Consider the following 20216-nt stretch of genomic DNA (forward strand, 5'->3'; position numbering starts at 1 on the left):
ATCAAAGTGCCACAATTACACAAACTGACAACCCCTCGAGTCAGCCGAAGACAAACACCTCTTGTGTTTCGGAAGAGTTACTGTGTTTGGCGGTGGAGTCGGCGGTAGCCGCTTCCGTCTTTCCAAACTCGAGGGGTAGACTTAAACTGATACAGATTCTTTCAGGTATCTAAAATCTGTGTTTGTGGCTTTACTCTCTGTGCTGGTTGAGCTGCATGCTTCATGCTTACTGCCGTCTGCTGCAGCTACAACGCTGAATGTGGATCACAACCTTTTATTCGTTCAACCCCAACCAATCGCGTACAAATCTTTAAAGCTCAGTGACAACAAAAGTAACTTATCATTGCTAGAAAAGATCCTTAAACTGCCACAGACACAGAGTCATCATACCCAGAAAAACAACATAATTTAGCCAAATGACTCTAGTTGGAAATGAATAATAGTTCTTGGTGGAGTTTTTATTTTAGTGACGTTGTCATAAAACGGTAAGAGAAGTATTTTGGGGGGTATTATCTGTGAGTGAGGGCAGGAAGGAGCAGAGGACTGATAGAAGGATTGATCCACCATCGTTCAGCTCTCTACATCTGCTGTGATGAAGAGAGCTGAACGTGAAGCTGGCCGTTCTACGTTGCCACACTCATTTGTGGATAGTGACTAAAAAACAAGATGGCAGATACAAGTGTTAGAAGTCAGGTTCTTAATTTCGTCATCTATTCGAAGAGAGAGAGGCTGAGGAGCTGGGTAATTTGAGAGAGGCTCAGGGTGGAGTCACTACATCACCATCAAAAGAGCATCTGAAAGCATTCAGGCATCTGACCAAGATGCCCCCTGGACACCTCCTAGGTGAGGAGACCTAATGTTTTTGATGGATGAACAGATGATGGATGCATGGATGGATTTAATTCAGTTTTATTTTTAATAATAATAGAGAGAAAACCCAAACAATCAAACGTCCACCTTTGAGCAAGCACTTGGCAACAGTGTGGCTACACATTCTCAACGTGTCTGATGTAATTTCGCTGAACAGGGGGAGCATAAATTCAACTTTTCTCTCATTATCCTTTTAGTTCAATATCCTGACCTAAAATCCAAAGTACTCTTTGAAGCATCCATTCTGTAGTGTGACAGATCACATCCTCCGAGCAAGACCGTCTGCACAGAAAAAGTGTACAAAATGTATGACAGAAAGGACCAAAAAACCCTGATTGTCTTTGCAAGAACAAGAGCCTGAGGCTTTTCTCAAAACTAGAGCAGTTCTTTTTTTTTCAGACTCTGCCGTGTCTACTTTTGGAACTCGCTTGTGCCCACTTTTCAAGTCCTGCATGTCAAAACTCACAGGAATAAGAGGATAACCTGTCTAGACTGAAGCAGACCGACTCCTGAACGGTCACAGAAAGCAGCCAGCAGTAAAAAGGACAAGTGTTAGCAGAGAGTCAGTACATGTGTATATGCAGCGTCACTTAGGGGTGCCAACATTCAGCTATCGGCTCCAGTGAGATTCATTAGGTCAGGTCCAGAGATGCCCGTGTGTATTTTTTTAAAAAGGAACACAATCAAAACCTCCGTTACTCAGTATTTATCAGCTCAAATCCCTGATATTTATTAGTTTATTAATGATTTACCAATTTTCTGTTCACGTGTAACTGGCTCATCTCAACCAGCTCATGACAACTAAGATTAATTAGATGACACTGCAAACCTACCTACCTAATTATAATTTATAATACCAATCTGTCACATTAATCACTTTGGAAATATTTTTATGTAAAATACATGAACGCTCTGAACATGTGAACATGAGGACGTATGCTGCATCACTAAATCATGAAACAGTAAAACTGTGTGACAGCTCGTCTTTCTCATTTCTAACTCTAACCCTCATTTACCATTTGCACCGACCGATCCTCTCTCCACGTCAAGAATAACTGATATTTAATGAAGTCCTGTGTCTGGTTTGTTTATGCGACTGGCTCGCTTACTGATGGAGGGATTTAATAAAAGTTAAACAGACCGAAGCAACAAACAACTTCATCCCCAGTTAACATTTTGTCAAACCAAGATTAGGCAACATTTACCGATGAGTCTCATTAACAACCGCTTACAGCGAGCTCTGTGCACCACCAGAACTGAGCGTGTAAACTGTAATTCTGCCTCTGTCGATATTTATAGACCCGTGTTGGTGCTGAAACGTGGAACTAGTGGGACGTTAGACCTGAAAAAAGCTGTTTCGACATTTTTTCACAAAGGACGGGCTTTGAGGCGTCTCATTCTTGGTAACACAGAATTAATGATTTCAGTGACTTAGTGCAGAATTAGCTTCTGTGCTCGGATGTGCATTATTTCAGTGTCGCTGCACGCCACCTATACAGTCCCGTTCTGTGATAAATGCCACAGGGAGCCGTGTGTCTGTCCCTGGTCAACGTGCAGGATCTACGTGACGTCAGCAGCACAGGAAGACAGTGCCAGGGCACTTCCTGCTGCGTGGCGAAGGCAGACATATGTCGCGGCAAAGTGCCGTGGCCAGAAGTCACTCTTCATAGAGGGACAGAGGGAGAGGAAGGGGAGATGGCTGCAGTTGAGTCATGTGATCAGGGGAGCCATACACCGCTTTGTGTTCCATATCTTTAGTGCCAAATTTCACTCACTGCCACAACACATTTACCTCAGCACATCCTTTCATTGTGGTCCTATCCCAGCATGCTCCTCTGTCACACCAACCCTCTGTATGTCCTTCTTCACTACATCGATGGATCTTCTTTGAGGTCTTCCTCTGGCAGCTCCATGTCCAAACCCTTTCAGCCTCTCTGACTCCTTTCTGATTTTGTCCACTGTGCAAGGAAAATCTTAGCACATTCAGCTCAGCCTCCTGTCTTGTTCTCAGCGCCACAGTCTCCGAACCGTCCATAACAGCATGTCTCACTATCATCTTGTAAACCTTTTCTTCCTGCTATCTTTCTATCACAAATCACCCGTCACTGTGTCCTTGATCCCTGACTCAAATATCTTATTTTCTTTAGATTGTTGGATACAGTCCAAGCCTATCAATAGATATCACCCACCTGAGTCATTCAAATAACCTTCAGCTACGAGCTAGGATATTTTTGAGCCCGTAAAGGTCAGTTATTGTGTATTTAAACTATTAAATTTAATATATATCCTTCGATACATATTTCAATAAATAAAATAAATTAGACAGCTATTTAAAAAGACAGCTAATACAGAAAGGTCTGTTACAATGTTGGATGTCATCCATCCCATCATCCTTGGAGGTTTTGCTCTTGTGATGGATTTGAGTTTGCCCTTTCTGCGAATGAGTCTCCGTGCTGTGTAGCAACATGAAACACATAAAACACAATGGTGTCCGGACTTTGATTAATCATCGTCATTGCAATCTCAATAATTCCCAAGTGGGGAAAAGGACGAAACATAATTGTCCTGAAAACAAAACCTGCGCAAATAACAAGCAAAAAGTTAAAATAACCAATATCTTTGGACCTGATTTGCAACAGGAGCGCTTTGTTTCACCAAACATAGAAACTAGGGCTGCACAATTAATCAAATTTGAGTCTCAATCTTAAATTTCTGGCTTCCCACAGTTAACTAAATATAATTAAGCAACAATAAAACTGCTCTGCCAAATAGAAATCAAAGCAAACCCCAATCAACTGCTTGCTAAATGACCACACGGCTCTGTGTGCCAATAACAGCTGTTCCTGCACCGCACAGCCTGAAGTTTCCTGGACCAGAATGAAGAAAGAACACCATGTTAGAAAACAGAACTACAACAAAAATAAACGGTCTGGTACAGCAGAAGGTGATGAACCCTCAAAGCGAATCATCGTCCGTTGTTAGGAGATAATCTGGATATGGGGAAAGTTAACTAACACAAATCATACACAAAGAGTGGTGTGGGGTCTGAACTGCAAATAGGGCTGCCACAAACGATTATTTTTGCGATTAGTCGACTAATCAGATCATGCATCCATTGGACGTAAAACGTACAGCTTATTGCACCAGCATGCATCTGCTCTTATATAACTATCATTAGCTTACAGCTTTAAGGTATGTGCTAACTAAAAATAAATACAAGATGATAGTTTATTAAATTTTAATGAAATTTGCAGATTGTTTCCGTGGAGTTTAATAAACTCAGCCGTCTGCTCCTTGCTATCTAAAATATAACAGGACACCGGAGTAAATTCTCGAGCATCTCACACTTCTGATAATCAGTTGTCTGCTTGATGTTTATTCAGCTGTGTAAAAACTATAACTTTAATCTCAGGCAAACCGATTTACTCAGGAACAAATAAAATACTAAAAAAAGCCAAACAATAACATTTTTAAGTTATCTAAGTGACTTATATATGTTTAACCTGAATAGCGAAAGACGGCGGTGGGTTTGAAAACGATTTGCCGGGAGTCCTGTGTTCTCACGGGCTCTAGTGAGCCTTGCCCCCGGCTAGCTATCGAGCTAGTGGGTAACAGACGTGTCCGAAAACGTCGGAGCGCTTTTGAAAATATGTGGTGTCTTGATAAACTGAGCAGATATTTGAGGTTTACACAGCTACATTCTCGCCTGAAAATATGTTAAACGTTTATTTTGTGACCCAGAAAGAATAATAAGAGTAATATTAAAACTAACTAGCTGCCGCCATTTTTGGAAACTGAGCTGGGCCGCGCTATGAATTCTGGGACAGAGCTACTTCTTCTTCTTCGGGGTTTAACGGCAGCTGGCATCCTTGTACATGCAGTGCTGCCATCTTCTGTTTCAGTCCGTTATTACACTCTTAAATCCTACTACTTATTCCTGCGTCTTTTGGGATCTTACAAAGCTTCAAACGACGCGTCGACTATTAAATCAGTCGTCGAAGATTTTGATAGTCGACGTAATCGTGACTAGTCGACTAATCGTGGCAGCCCTAACTGCAAAGCAACACAACCTGAAAACCACACCGCAAACTGCAGTGTGACGAACGCGTTAAGGCCAGTAATAAAACAATACAACGTTTGCTAACGTTTATCGCCCAACATTAACAACATCGTCAATAAAAACAAGCGTGTACAAAACATCAGTGTATCCATCGAGCTCACAAAGACGCACTGAAATTATCAACGCGAGCCCGTTCCATTTGGAGACACACAGGTACAACTTTTACTTTGAAGGTGAATGTTACCCATTTCTGGTTGGCATCAGAAATGTTGACCAATGTTTGCAGACAAGTTGCTCTTCCAAGTTTCCAGCGCCCATCCTGACGCTAGTCGCTGACTGAGTTCCAGGCCTGCGTGAACCCTCGACCTTCTAATCCGAATACGTTCACCTCCTACGTTCACCTCCTGGCAGCAGGTAAAATGTTGAGGCTCCGAAATTAGTTCAATGGTGGACCAATGGATGACGTCCCAGTTGTAACATGTACCTTTGACATGTATAATATAGGGTTACCACCACTCCCATGCAAACAGAATTTTCACACAAATTTGAGTATAATCGACTTAGTGTTGGAGATAATCACATTAGATAATCTAAACTCTGTAAAGGTTTTCAAACCTTTACAAAGTAAATGTCAGGCTGCAAAGAACGTCTTCACATGGACATTTAAGAGCGTCATCAGGACTTGTTCTGAAAACTGTTAGAGGGTTTTTGTCTGTTTACACTTATGCACGATTTCTGAAACTATGTTTGTAAACAGATATCAGTTTTGCATATTTTAAACTTCTGAATGTAATCTCAGCCTTCAGATGCTAAGCTTTTCACTCAATGGCTGTAATCTTCTTTGGGACTGTGGACCATTACTGTGACACTGTGGAAGTACAGCTTACTGCGCAAACAGAGCCACGGACGACAGCAGTTTGTATGTATAGTATTCAAGCTACTCATTACAGACAACTGCAAGTCAGAAAAAGCAATTTAGAGACTGCTTGTGATCTATTTCAAAGAACAAAACAAAGCAGACAGAATATTTCTGTCCTTTTGGGCTCGTATAAACCTGTCTGCCTTTACACCCAATTTAATTTTACCCATTTCAAGTCTTAAATCTGCATTTTATGCCTAAAAAGGTGGAGAATTCATTTAACATTATATGGAAATGACTGGTGACGACCCTTCCATACCATATGCACTGGACAGTACTCTGCATGCTGTGCACACTGACAAGGCGGTCATGACTTCAGGCTTTAAACTGCAGCTGAGCCTGTGGTAATGCCCCAGGCTCACTCTGGCTGCACTATCAGTCTGCTCTCTGCTAATTGAGGCGTTGAGACTGTAGTTTGCAGGCAGCTTTAATCTGACACACCCGTGGGCTAGCAACCATCTACAAAGCATACAGAAACACAAGCCTGTACACACAGACGCACACCTGCACAGACACTCGATGGCTCCTCGGCACCTGTCAGGGTCACACTTGTAGGGGTGGGGCAATAACGCTGACAGATTTGCTGTGCAGTGAGGGGAGGTAAATTAGTAGATTTATATGATTCAAGGAGGAGATTCTTCAGCTCCCCCGTGACCAACCTGCATAAAGATCCTGCACCCAGTATAGATGTGTATAGCCAACCGGCATCCAGAACAGTCTAATCCATCTTAGTCCACAGCAGGATGTTACACACTGTGTTTCCCGAAAGGTCCAGAGAACCAATGTAACTTATGCAAATATTAATCTGTAACACATTTTAACAAAACCATATTAGCATTCATTGCAGCTGCATTTGCAGTAAATAAAATGAATCAGCACCCATGCATGAACGACTTTCATCACGTACAGCTTCTTCCCTGTTCGGGGACGAGTGTGAGGAAACAAGGGCAGTGGCAAGCGAAGCAAGTCAACAGAAAAGGAAAATATTTTCAGAGCTGCGGGCAGAGTACAGTCGCAGGCACAAAGTCAGTGGATTTAACCATGACGTCTGAAACCGTAAGACCCTCATACATCACAAAACCGCTGAACTTCTCTCAAGGACGACGAGGAAACAGAATGAATAAGCTCAGAGGCCCGTCTGCAGTCTGAGGATACACGACCCCTCCTTTTTTTGAGCTCTGAGGGCGCGCTGCTCAGGATGAAGTGGTTTTTCCCCAGAGTGATAGAGGGTCAAGTGGGGGCCACCTACCCATCAGCCTGAGGGTGGCAAAAAAGGCTTTTATTAGAGCAAGAACACAACCAAAGTTACACTTTTCACAATTTTGGAACGATGCATGAGAGTTAAAGACAAACAACTAAGATTAATCGTGTTGATAAAAATTATGCATCATCATTAAACCTCCAGAAGAAAACAAAATGTATTCACCACAAAACTTTGTGCACTCACTCACGCTAATGTCACGCCGCTCCAAATGATTCGCGGTCTAATGGCGGCGTTTGTTTTGCTGAGCAGTGTGGTACAGTACAAATGATACAGAATGATTGGGATCTGCTGAAGAATCGATCAATAATCCTTCATCTCAATCGCTCTCACATTAACTGTGATACCCTGCTATCATTTCTGAGAAGTGATGCTATCATCATTTACAACACCCTCATAGTTTCCTACTGTCTCATAAACCATCCACGAGATTAAGTCTTGTGAAATAAGTCTTCTTAAAATATCACTTAGTGATTAATTATGGTTTTTCATAACAGTCTATGTTTTAATAAGTTGTCTATTTTAACTAACCATGTACACCTGACCTATAGAGGATGCTTCATTCATTGCAATAAACCAATCAGTTACATTAAACACAAATTTTACTTCTGTTTCAGTAGAAAGACTTTAACACATCTTACCAAGGATAATTAACAGCCACTTTGTCTTTAATTCTGTGCTGATTCATTGCCGTTAAATGTTTCAGACAGCGGGTTTAAATGGCAGCTCATCACTAAATCAACTAAATCACAGTAAAGAAAAAGAAAAACGGCTTCTCGGTTGAATCTTTAGAGCGATCTCAGTCAAAACTCAATCACAGCTGCCACAGCCAACAAAGCTTCGATTCACCAGAAAAGTTGCATTAAAAGAAAGAGGCAAGAGAGGTGGGGCTGTGTCTCATACACAAAATCATACAAGCTATTTTCTCACCACTCCACTTTTTCCTGATAATACACTTAACAGAAAACCCATCCTTATTCCTCCCCTCAAGGTCAGTGCATTTTCAGAGGAGACAGGTGAAACGGCGCAGGTGCTGGCCACAGTGATAGTGCCATCCCTCTGCATTTGCAAGTATGGATGGCATCCACTGTTTGTACGGCAAAAATAAGACACGTGGGTTTAAGTGATGAATGAGTCTGCAGCTCCTGGTGGAGCAAAATAAAACAGAACCACTTAGCTCTTGTCAAAGCTGCACTGCAGACTGGTTGGGCAACTCTCTTCCAGGTGTCTGAGGATGAATTATGTGTGTGTGTAGTCTTATTGGTATGAGGGGGGTCCTCCAGAGATGTTGCTGCACATTTTCCAAACTGAATTGAGATAATCACTTGCTTTTTAATCAGCACCAAATTGTGTAGTGTGTGCCAACAAAGCATGAAGGTGTTTCCCCAACGTCACACCATATTGTCCTCTTCCTCCAGGGTGAGGGCTCCAACTTCCTCCAGCTGGGCTCCTCCATCGAGCAGCAGATCAACGGTATGTTCAAGGTGATGGAGGAATACAACTGGGACAGCTTTGTGGTCATAACCAGCCTCTACCCGGGTTACGAAGCCTACGTGGATTACATCAAGTCCTTTACTGACACCAGCTACTTCATATGGGATCTTCAGGATGTTCTGACCTTCGACATGTCCACTGACATCACGAACGACATACGAGCGCGGAGGCTGCTACAGCAGATAGACGCCCAGGTGCTGCTGGTCTACTGCTCCCACGAAGAGGCCCAGTACCTGTTTGCCATGGCAGGAGAGGTCGGATTAGTGGGACCAGACTACATCTGGATTATCCCGAGCCTGGCTGTGGGAAACCCAGACATCCCTCCACCCGACAGCTTCCCGGTGGGGCTCATCAGCATCATTACAGACCGGTGGAGGATGAGCCTGAGGAAAAGGGTGCGCGACGGGGTGGCTATCGTCGTGAAAGGTGTCCAGAGTTTTCGGAAACAAAGAGGCTTCATTCCCGAGGGCCACAGTGACTGTCACAACCCTGTCAAGGCTTTAGCTACCAATGACACCCTGTTCAGGTAAGCTACAATGTTGTGGGCCGCGCCTTTACTTTACTACCAACTGTTTCTGTCTGGTCTGCTGTTACATAAAGTTGGTATAACAAAGGTTCACCACAAACTTTATCATTTGAGAGAGGTTGATTGGACCTTCTGAAAATGGCCTGAATCGTTCCCAATAAATATGAAGTATTTAAACATAAAACACCCAACCCCGGTGTCTAATTTTTCTGTATATAAATTCAAATTCATATACTTTTCTAAGTTCAGGAGTAGAATTTGTTCTATTTTATATTAGAAACCATCTGCTACCATCTCAGCATCGTTGCAAACATTAAGCTCCATCCAAGGATGTCTACAGGTATAAAAAGATTACTCCTCAGACTGCTTAAAATCACTTCAATGACATTTAAGACTAAACTTGCCCTCAAAGTGAACATAAACTCCCCACAGAAAGGAAACAGGAAGTATAATTATAATTCTAAACAAAATCCAATTTATTTAGCTTAAATTTACACATTTGAATATATTTTTAAGACTTTTGAATCACTAATAAATTAGCCACTATATCTCATCTGTTATAAAATATATAGGTTTATTCAAACTGTGAAAAAGTTCAATTCATTCATCACTTGCATGATAATAAGATTAAATGTGATTTGGTATTGACATGCAGGTATACCCTGTCACAATTGTGGAAATTCTCACAATAATGTGTCTAAAAACATTTAACAACTAAACTCAATTTAATGAGCCTCTTAATGAGGACCATCACAGGAAAGCCAGTTTGCAGTTGTGTGTTACCACAACTACACAATCGTCCTAGGACCTCTAAGTAATTTCACCCCAAAGTTAGACTGTGCAACGCTCAGAGAAACTAAAAAAAAACAAGAGCTATATTTCAGTTAGCATGCTAAATGTGACATCATGACAACACAACTAGAAAAAGAGAGAAAAAAACATGGCAGCGTTGCTCAGGTCCGCATCTGAACAAAACACTGCACCTTTAGAGCAAAGTCCAAAGTGCCAATGTTTGGTCATAAAACATAGACCAAGTTTGGAGAAAACCAAACAGCACAAACGCATCATACATTACCAACTGTCAGCACGGTGGTGGAGACCTGATGTTTTGGGCTCATTTTGGAGCCACAGGACGTGGGCGCCTGTGCAGTCATTAAGCCATAAAGTCTTCTGGATACTAAAATATTCTAGAATCAATCGTGAGACCATCTGTCTCCAACAGAATGGCTGAAAAAGGAAAGATTGAAGACTGTGCAAAGTCCCAGTCAGAGTCCCCACCTCCATCTGACTGAAGTGCTGAGATAGCTGTGAATAAATGAATGGCTGCAAAAGCCTCAATGAACTGAAACTATGTTGTAGAGAAAAGTGGACGTTACAACGTTACAACGTCCAGTTATTGCTGCTCAATAGAATAGAATAGAATTCAAAAGTACAGGTCCTTCTTAAAAAATTAGCATATTGTGATAAAGTTCATTATTTCCTGTAATGTACTGATAAACATTAGACTTTCATATATTTTAGATTCATTACACACAACTGAAGTAGTTCAAGCCTTTCAATGATTTTGGCATACATAACTCATGAAAACCCAAAATTCCTGTCTCAAAAAATTAGCATATCATGAAAAGGTTCTCTAAACGAGCTATTAACCTAACCATCTGAATCAACGAATTAACTCTAAACACCTGCAAAAGATTCCTGAGGCTTTTAAAAACTCCCAGCCTGGTTCATTATTCAAAACCGCAATCATGGGTAAGACTGCCGACCTGACTGCTGTCCAGAAGGCCATCATTGACACCCTCAAGCAAGAGGGTAAGACACAGAAAGAAATTTCTGAACGAATAGGCTGTTCCCAGAGTGCTGTATCAAGGCACCTCAGTGGGAAGTCTGTGGGAAGGAAAAAGTGTGGCAGAAAACGCTGCACAACGAGAAGAGGTGACCGGACCCTGAGGAAGATTGTGGAGAAGAACCGATTCCAGACCTTGGGGGACCTGCGGAAGAAGTGGACTGAGTCTGGAGTAGAAACATCCAGAGCCACCGTGTACAGGCGTGTGCAGGAAATGGGCTACAGGTGCCGCATTCCCCAGGTCAAGCCACTTTTGAACCAGAAACAGCGGCAGAAGCGCCTGACCTGGGCTACAGAGAAGCAGCACTGGACTGTTGCTCAGTGGTCCAAAGTACTTTTTTCGGATGAAAGCAACTTTTGCATGTCATTCAGAAATCAAGGTGCCAGAGTCTGGAGGAAGACTGGGGAGAGGGAAATGCCAAAATGCCTGAAGTCCAATGTCAAGTACCCACAGTCAGTGATGGTCTGGGGTGCCATGTCAGCTGCCGGTGTTGGTCCACTGTGTTTTATCAAGGGCAGGGTCAATGCAGCTAGCTATCAGGAGATTTTGGAGCACTTCATGCTTCCATCTGCTGAAAAGCTTTATGGAGACGAAGATTTCATTTTTCTGCACGACCTGGCACCTGCTCACAGTGCCAAAACCACTGGTAAATGGTTTACTGACCATGGTATTACTGTGCTCAATTGGCCTGCCAACTCTCCTGACCTGAACCCCATAGAGAATCTGTGGGATATTGTGAAGAGAAAGTTGAGAGACGCAAGACCCAACACTCTGGATGAGCTTAAGGCCACTATCGAAGCATCCTGGGCCTCCATAACACCTCGGCAGTGCCACAGGCTGATTGCCTCCATGCCACGCCGCATTGAAGCAGTCATTTCTGCAAAAGGATTCCCGACCAAGTATTGAGTGCATAACTGAACATAATTATTTGAAGGTTGACTTTTTTTGTATTAAAAACACTTTTCTTTCATTGGTCGGATGAAATATGCTAATTTTTTGAGATAGGAATTTTGGGTTTTCATGAGTTATGTATGCCAAAATCATCAATATTAAAACAATGAAAGGCTTGAACTACTTCAGTTGTGTGTAATGAATCTAAAATATATGAAAGTCAAATGTTTATCAGCACATTACAGGAAATAATGAACTTTATCACAATATGCTAATTTTTTGAGAAGGACCTGTACATAAAAACCACTAAATAGCAGATTCTAGAGAGACACAGAGCCTCGCATTGTTCACGTGCCGCCATCTTGGTCACAGTGGTGGTTCTACAAGCTACTGAACGCAGGGGTGGACTGCAGAGAGATCTATGAAAACGTCTCTTTTATGACTGTATCTAATGCACTCACATTTAGAAACTAAGGGTGCACACAGAGGTGCCATTTCACAAAGTGAACCAGAGTCGAGCCAAAGCTTTATCGTCTCTTACGCTGCCCGTGCTTCCCCTCTCTACCAAGTTTCATAAAACTCAGTGTGGTTATTGTTTAAACCTGCTGACAGACAAACGCTGAACACGAGTTTCTCCACTGGGAAAAACTGGTTACCGGGCCAGTCCTCGTAAATGCCGCAAGTGCCGCAGTTTGACGTTAATGGAGCTGATTGTGAGCATGAGATATGAACTCTGTACTTTATAATGTCTGGCTTGTCGTGTTTAATTGGACACTAGACTCTAAGGACAGCGCTTTAAATTTAAATTGAACCCCAGAGTTTTGGAAACGCACTCAAAAATGTACCAGCTGTTACAGCAGCTGCACAAGAGGAGCTCAAACAACCACGAGACGTCTTCAGGACAAACAAATTAACACTTTAACACACCGACATTTATCTTCTTTTATACCATTTTATCATTTTTATGTTGCAGATAGAAAAAAACCTGCTTGCTCACTCTTCCTATGTCTACATTTTTTACTTATTTCTGTATTTATTTTGGGTGGAGTTGAGTTCTGCCACTGATTCGAAGCAGTGACGATATTTCACAGAGAAGTCAATATTTGGAGAGTTATAATAATAAATTAGGTTAAATTGCTCCCTGGTGGTCAGAGATCACACAGTGAGTATTCTTTCATTTTTGATATATCAAAGATAAGAACGGTAATGGCTCCGTCTTACATCTGTGGGACATGGCAAGATTGAGGTCAACAACCACTTATTTATTCATGACTGCCCATCTGTTTGATGCTGTGGAGCACATTTTATGGCGACTGTCACTCTCCCAAACTGTGCCCTCTGCCCCGCTGCCATCTATCTCCTCGTCTCTCCAGCACTGAGCGCTCTGCCGTATCTCCTGGAGACCGCAGGGTAATTTAGTTGGCGGGCAGGGTGTTGGTAACGACGGGTAAGGGGCGTGGTTTCGCATCACCAAAAGAGTAATCTGACACCATCTGTGCCGTGGAGCACACAGGAAATCCTATTTTATTGGGAAAATGTTTTAATCAGCAAAAGGGTAGCGCTAGGAAAAAACTGCCCCAGCAACAGCTTTTGGCTCATGTAAGCCAAGGTCATTCAGGGAGACTGAGAGAGTTTTGCGTGTAAATGTTTATATGCGCAGTTTTAGATGGTCACCATGGGGCACCGAACGGGACACAAGCGTCACCAGACACTCGCCTTGCATTATGAAACATCACTCTCTCCCTCTCATGTCAGAAGTCGTTTATCTTACAGAGTCTTCGAGCCTTGGGGGGGACAACTTTTCCTTTTGTTAACCCAAACCGTCCATAAAAGAGCGGAAAATTGAGAACAGGCTTTGATAATGTACAAACCCGTCCGTTTAAACTCGCTAAACCCAGCAGGCATGATTTGAATAGCGGCAGTAACGTGAAGGTCGGCGAGAGAGAACAAAGCACTTCTGTCACCTCTCGTGTTTCCAGCCAGATCAAACACGACGGCCTCTCCTCCCAGATTCCTCCACACATCACCGGAGTTGGAAACAGGCTTTTGATAATGAGTCGGCTCACCTGTTAATGAGATTATTGCACGATACCAGATTAAAGAGGCTTTTCGCATAGACCTATTCTCCTCTCAGCAGGCCTTCGTCACCTCTGCTGGAGTGTGAGAAAGCAGCGCCACAGGTCTAATGTGACAGAGGATGTGGAAGCCGAAGGAGCAGGGAACCATTGCCGCTGGCGTTCTCAGATTACCCAAGCAGTGTTCAAAGGGTTTAATAATCTCAAAAGCTACATGTATGCTCCTCCTACACCTGAGAGTTAGGACTGAAATAATTGGTTTATTAATCACTGAGTCAATCAACAGTAAAATTATTGGCAATTATTTTAATAAGTGATTTGTTTTAATGACTTGGCAAGCAACAAATGTCAAACATTACTTTATCCCTGCCTCTCAAGTCAGATGGTTTGTTAAATCAAAGAATTCAAACTCTTTCAGTCTTGTAGCATGCTTACGTTTAACCACCCTTCTACACCTGAGGGGTAAAAAAAAGTATCAGGGTGAAAATTAACACCACCCAGTTGACTTTTTTGCCAAATATTATAGTTTTCAGCAACTGTCACATGTGCCTCCTGAACAATGTCAGCCCATTCCTCTTTAACAAATCTCTCAGGATCCTGCAAATTCTTATTTGATTTTTATCTATTAGCATGGACCTTGGTCTTCAGCCAGTTAATAACGTTCACTTTGGTCTTGCAGAGTAAGTTCTTCACCAAGAGCGACATTTAGTCTGGGTCGCTGTAGCGTTGGAAGACATCTTAAAAACTGTGGATCTAGTATTCACTGGGAACTGTTTGACTCCTGCACAGTTGTGGTTATAAGGTGGCAGTTAGTTTGCACCACATGTGAATTCACTTTTTTGGTCTCTGTAGCAATTTTATTTGTATGTTTTGTTATATTGTTACATACATGCATGTTTAAATTCTGTAAAAAAAAAAAAAAAAAAGACTAAACAGCAATGTGACGACTGTACAAACGTATTTTAAGATCATCTTGTTTTGGGGTTTTCTGTTTCAGGCACATGTTGAATGTAACATGGGAACACAATGACTTCTCCTTCAACACTCATGGTTACCTGGTGAATCCAGCCATGATTATCATCACTCTAGACAGAGAGCGACAGTGGGACAAGGTAAGACGACGGCAGCTGCTCGACTTCACACTTTACCAAATGGCTTTTTAAATGTGTGTCTGATTATTTCTGAGTGGATAAACTAACAGTTGAGCTCACACAATGAGGAGTGTTTACAGGACACTGATGTCTTTCTCTGCATGCTAACAGCAGAGTGATTTCATACATCGCTGGTCTCTTTGAATAGACTAGTTAGAGGAATCAAAGCTCCACTGATACCAATGAAATAATGAAGGATCGCCTCCTAATCACACACACAGCACATTCACACCCCTCCCCCACTGATCCCACCCTATACTTCTTCGAAGGATATTAAAGTAAAACCCACACACTCGGGAAACTTTGCTTCAGCAAGCTGCCTCATTGAGATCGAAACATTCATTAAACCAGAGGGTGAATCTGATGTAACACTAGACTGGAGGGAGTTCACTTCCTCATCAAGTTCAACAGAAAGTGCTTAGTTTCACATTATGCACAAAATGAAGAGTCACCAGCAGTTCAAAGCTAATTATGTGAATTTAATGTTTTAAGATGTTACTTCCTGTAACTTCCAATATATTATTGGGACTGTGAGAAAATGGGAAGCTGTAATGGCAACGTAAACAAACAATTTGTGGATATGGAAGGAGATTGAAGCTGTTTTGTGCATCATTCAACACTACACCAAAGACTATTGACTTTTGACTGTTGCCTAAATTACTTTTGTCTACATGAGAAAATCAAATGTTAATAGTCAATCAATTCCAATTAATCAACTGTAAAAATAACAATCAGAAAATAATTTAAAATGATTATGGTTGAATACTTCTACTAGAGCCATCATACAATTTTAAAACTTCTAGAAGTCTAGAGACCTAAAACTGTTTTAGTCTGGATCAGTATAGTCGAAAGCAACAAAATTTAATATTTGGTGGCATAGCTTCATATTTCCATCAAACACACCCAGCACAGAACAGCGCAGACACAACACTGATTAAGTGAAGCAAAGCATGAGAAGGAGCTGCTGGGTTGTAAGTGGGTTACAAAGTGGCTTGCAGGCACAAACCAACTGTAGGAAAGTTAGAGCAGCCTAAACAGGACAGCCTGTGAGATCAGCCAACTGGAAGCTGATCTGGTCTGCTATTGAGATCAGCTGATGTACCTCCAGTGCAACTAACTGGATTGTGCACATTCAAATATATATAAATATTTAAGAAAAAGAAGCAATTTGCACATTTAAAAACTAGATCTGGAGATTATCTGGTATATTATCTTTAATCACCGTTTATTTTTGAAATAGTTTAAAAAAAACAATCACTAAAAGATGATTTTTGTGTCTCTATCCATCTTATTTTCTTTATATGCCATTTCTTTCTGAACAGACAAGTCTTGGTTGGTATCTTGTCCTGGTGTATTATTCATTATGGCTCAGTCACACTAGAAAATAGGACAGCGACCTCCTTGAAACCAGAGGGAGGGGATGGGGGGAGCGGTGCTCCGTGTTTTCATTGAAGTTGTTTGCAATCGAAAAACAATTTCAAGAAGCTGCAGTTTCTGTGCAATCGGTCACGCACAGGTTGAACGCACAAGCATGCAACACCCTCAATCTCTAGGAAACAACTTCTGACTGTAGGCAGTTGCACAGGTTGTCTTCAACAAGGCAACTTGTCTCCAAACAACTGCGGTCCAATTCCGACCTGACTCCAATTTTTAAGGTGAAGGTTTGCAAATAAAGCTGTTGAATTTATACACACATTCAAATTGCTAACACAATGCAATCAGTGGGGCTCAGTCTATGCTGATGAACACAACTCATCAGTGACATGCCTCTTTGCCAAAGACGACTCAACTGGTTGCCAGCTGGTTGTATTCTGATTATACTCCTGTATAAAACCAAGCTTGCTGACACCTATGTAAAGTTGCAGTTAAATTGCCAACCTGCAGCAACAGGATCACGATTTGTGGAGAAATTTCTGTTTCAGAACTATGAGTTTGTGGCGATACTCTGAATGCAAGCAGCTAATGAATTTATGTTTAATGTCCATTTCTGTCTGTGTAGAAGGCAACAGACTTGTGATTTTTTTAGGTTTTATCACAGTTGATCTCCATCTCACAAACAGATTGCAAGTAACTGTCGACTTGACCCAATTCAATCACAAACTGACAGCAGACTCACAGCAAACCGACTCCATCTTATTGCCTATTTATTCCCGTCTTGATGGACCAAAGTCACTTTGAAGTTAGCAGCTAGACCTGGTGCCCCTTCTGCATAGCAACGAGAAAATGAGATCACAAGTTCACTGCACACAGCTGCAATAATTTTAGTCACATCGCGGTGTCCGACTACTTTTTCCAAATCGTTCAATTCTCTCTCTTTTTTTTTTTTAAAGTAACAACCAACAGAAAACTGCCTGGAAGTGTAACTCTGTCTCCTCTAATTTGTAATATGTAAACACAATGCTAACAATAAAAGACTGAATCTAAATTGAATTCACTGATGTTAACATGAACTGGATAGGTCATGTGACAAGCAGCTCAGCTGAGTTTAGCATAAGACGTTAGTCGTATTGACTCAGAAACACTTTCACATAAAATATAAAATGTGGGCGACAGAGAGGACACCAAACTTAAATGTGTCCTCCCAATCACCCCCCGACTCCAGCACTCCTCATTCCCAGCGTGCTGACCTTTACATAAACCTTTCTGGGGAGGAAAAATACATTTCTCCCGTTCCCTGGAAGACCAACACTGCACTCATTTCACAAAATTTTGTCTAAGAAGTGTGAGGCGATCCATTTTGTGTGTTCCACTTTCTGTTGCCTATGGCCTCTATTCTCTGAAAGCTGAAAATCAATTCCACCTTTTGATTTCCTTTTTAGCAGCCTTTGTATTGTACACATGCAGAGGCAGCCGGTCTGTTACAGTCATACATCATCTCCGTATAAGCAGCCTCACAGTTTTTAGGCTGCTGCCTGGCATTACACGCCTCATATTTTTTAACTTATTAAAAAAAACTATATCACTACAACACTCTTATCGGCCAGGCCTAATATGGAACTTGCCAAGAGTCATTGTTCAGCTGTTTCCACAGATGTACAACTCAAAGTCATTTGGAAAGAGCAAGAGAGAGAGTGAGAGAGAGAGCATGACAAAAGAAAGTGGAGACGGAAAGAAAAGGCCCCTGAGAATGACGAGAAGTGTTCCTGTCATTGCCGTTATCTGCCACGGTCTGAAAAGCTGACGTTTTTTTTAGCTGTATGCAACACTTACAAACCCTGAAATTAGAACCTCACTACTGAAAAGGATTTATCTGGAAAGATGCAGTTGCACTTTCTCGACAGATTTTCTGTAATATAAACCACTAGTTTTCTTTCCAGACAATTAATTATAGAATTATAACTCTCATGACAGAGTTTGCTATAAATTAAGCTTTCCATTCCTTATTCTTGCTTAGGTGCTGCGTGAAACACAAACATCTTTTTACCGATGTCTCAGATGAATGAACAATGAAGATTTCACAGTCTAAGCAGCCACAGGCAAAAGAGTTTTCTTTTTTTGTTTTACTCATCTCAGTACGTTCTCTTGTAAATTGAAATTCTGAGTGACTAAATGCCCAAGAGTGGGGTGATACTATAACAGTGGACTGATCGATATGACTGGCAGGAAAGAAGAATAACTGTGAGGTCCAGGGAGAACTGAGATATTTGCACTTTTCTGTCGACGTTCAGTTTTTTTCCATTTCACTGTGACAGGCTTTACTGACTGGCATGATGAGATAGGATTGCCCCCCTTCCTGCATAAACAGCAGAGATTATGTGGGAGGAAAAACATTGTGTTCAGACTGGCACTTTTTTTTTTAGCTCTCCAGGAAGTTGATGACATTTACAGAAGCACAGTCAAGTGAACTAGAAAGAATTTTGTTTAAATATCAATAAGCTCACATTTGTCCCAACTACCTCACTGCCAGAAGTAAAATGCAAGTGGAATTGTTTCATCTACACGAAACAAAAAGGCCGCTACTATTTTAAAAATGTGTCTAGGTGATTGATGTAGATGGAGACAACCGAGATACATTGCTACTTTGGCCTACACTCATGTATTAGGTTTACTGTTTTAAACTGGCAGAAATACAAAATAATTGCAACCACATGCAATAATTTTACAGTCTCGCTGCCTTTGAAATGGGTGCTTTAAAGACGGTGATCGGGTCTGCGACTGTTCGCAGTCAGCTGCCATCTTCAAAGCAATAACATGGAGTCAACCTGCAGTTAGTTGGCTTATTAAATGACATTAAGTTGGCAGTTACATAAAGTGCCAAAGAGTCCAGAAATTCAATAACTCCTCCACAAATAGTGACATAACTCTTGAAGGACTGTGATTTAACTGATAATTATATACGCATTTGGCAATTTGCTTTTATGTAAGCACCACAAAAAGTTGAGTCGAGTTTCATGTGGCAAAGAGACGCAACGCAGATGGATTGTGTTGATTGTGCAGACTGGATCAGACTGACTGTGAAGTATCTGCAAATTGAGCAACAATTTGCAAACATGTGCCAACGTCTCTGACAGTGACTGCAGGTTCGAGTCAGATCACTATCAGAAGCCAAATGTGGTTGTCCTGTTTTGTGCCATTAGTCTAGGGCAGGGGGTGTCCAACTCCAGGCCTCGAGGGCCGGTGTCCTGCAGGTTTTAGGTGTTTCCTTGATCCATCACAGCTGATTTAAATGGCTAAATTATCTCCTCAACATTTCTTGAAGTTCTCCAGAGCCTGGTAATGAAGGAATCATTTGATTCAGGTGTGTCGACCCAAGGTGAGATCTAAAACCTGCAGCACACCGGCCCTTGAGGCCTGGAGTTGGACACCCTTGGTCTAGAGTAACTGAGTCATAAGGGGGCAGGAAAATCATTCATCGTGACAAAGAAACATCCCTCAAAGCCGCTGCTTTGTTTAAACAGATCAAAACTTGTCTTGGTGGTTATTTGCTTTCATTTGGTCCTTTGTATTTGAGATGTGATCATCCAGACCAGGGTCTGTGAGGGGTAGTCACAGACTCTGGTCTGTCTGGTTAGCCGACCACATCCACACAAGTCAGTGTTTTGCAACAGGAAATGGATTTGCACCCCTAGCACTGGCTAGCATTGGACGTTGTTGAATTTCACCAACCTTAGCTCACTTGGCT

General features: G+C 41.8%; 1 protein-coding gene across 2 annotated transcripts in view; it reads left to right on the forward strand.

Annotated features, from left to right (window-relative positions):
• grin2ca (glutamate receptor, ionotropic, N-methyl D-aspartate 2Ca) overlaps nt 1-20216 on the forward strand; it is a 75341-nt gene that overhangs the window by 27294 nt on the left and 27831 nt on the right. For both annotated transcript variants that reach the window (XM_063472465.1, XM_063472467.1), the window contains exons 3-4: nt 8529-9130; nt 14941-15055. In XM_063472465.1, coding sequence (XP_063328535.1) covers nt 8529-9130; nt 14941-15055 — 717 coding nt within the window. The remainder of the gene's footprint in view (nt 1-8528; nt 9131-14940; nt 15056-20216) is intronic.

Source organism: Pelmatolapia mariae, linkage group LG4 (genome assembly GCF_036321145.2).
Source record: "Pelmatolapia mariae isolate MD_Pm_ZW linkage group LG4, Pm_UMD_F_2, whole genome shotgun sequence".
Lineage (NCBI taxonomy): Eukaryota > Metazoa > Chordata > Actinopteri > Cichliformes > Cichlidae > Pelmatolapia > Pelmatolapia mariae.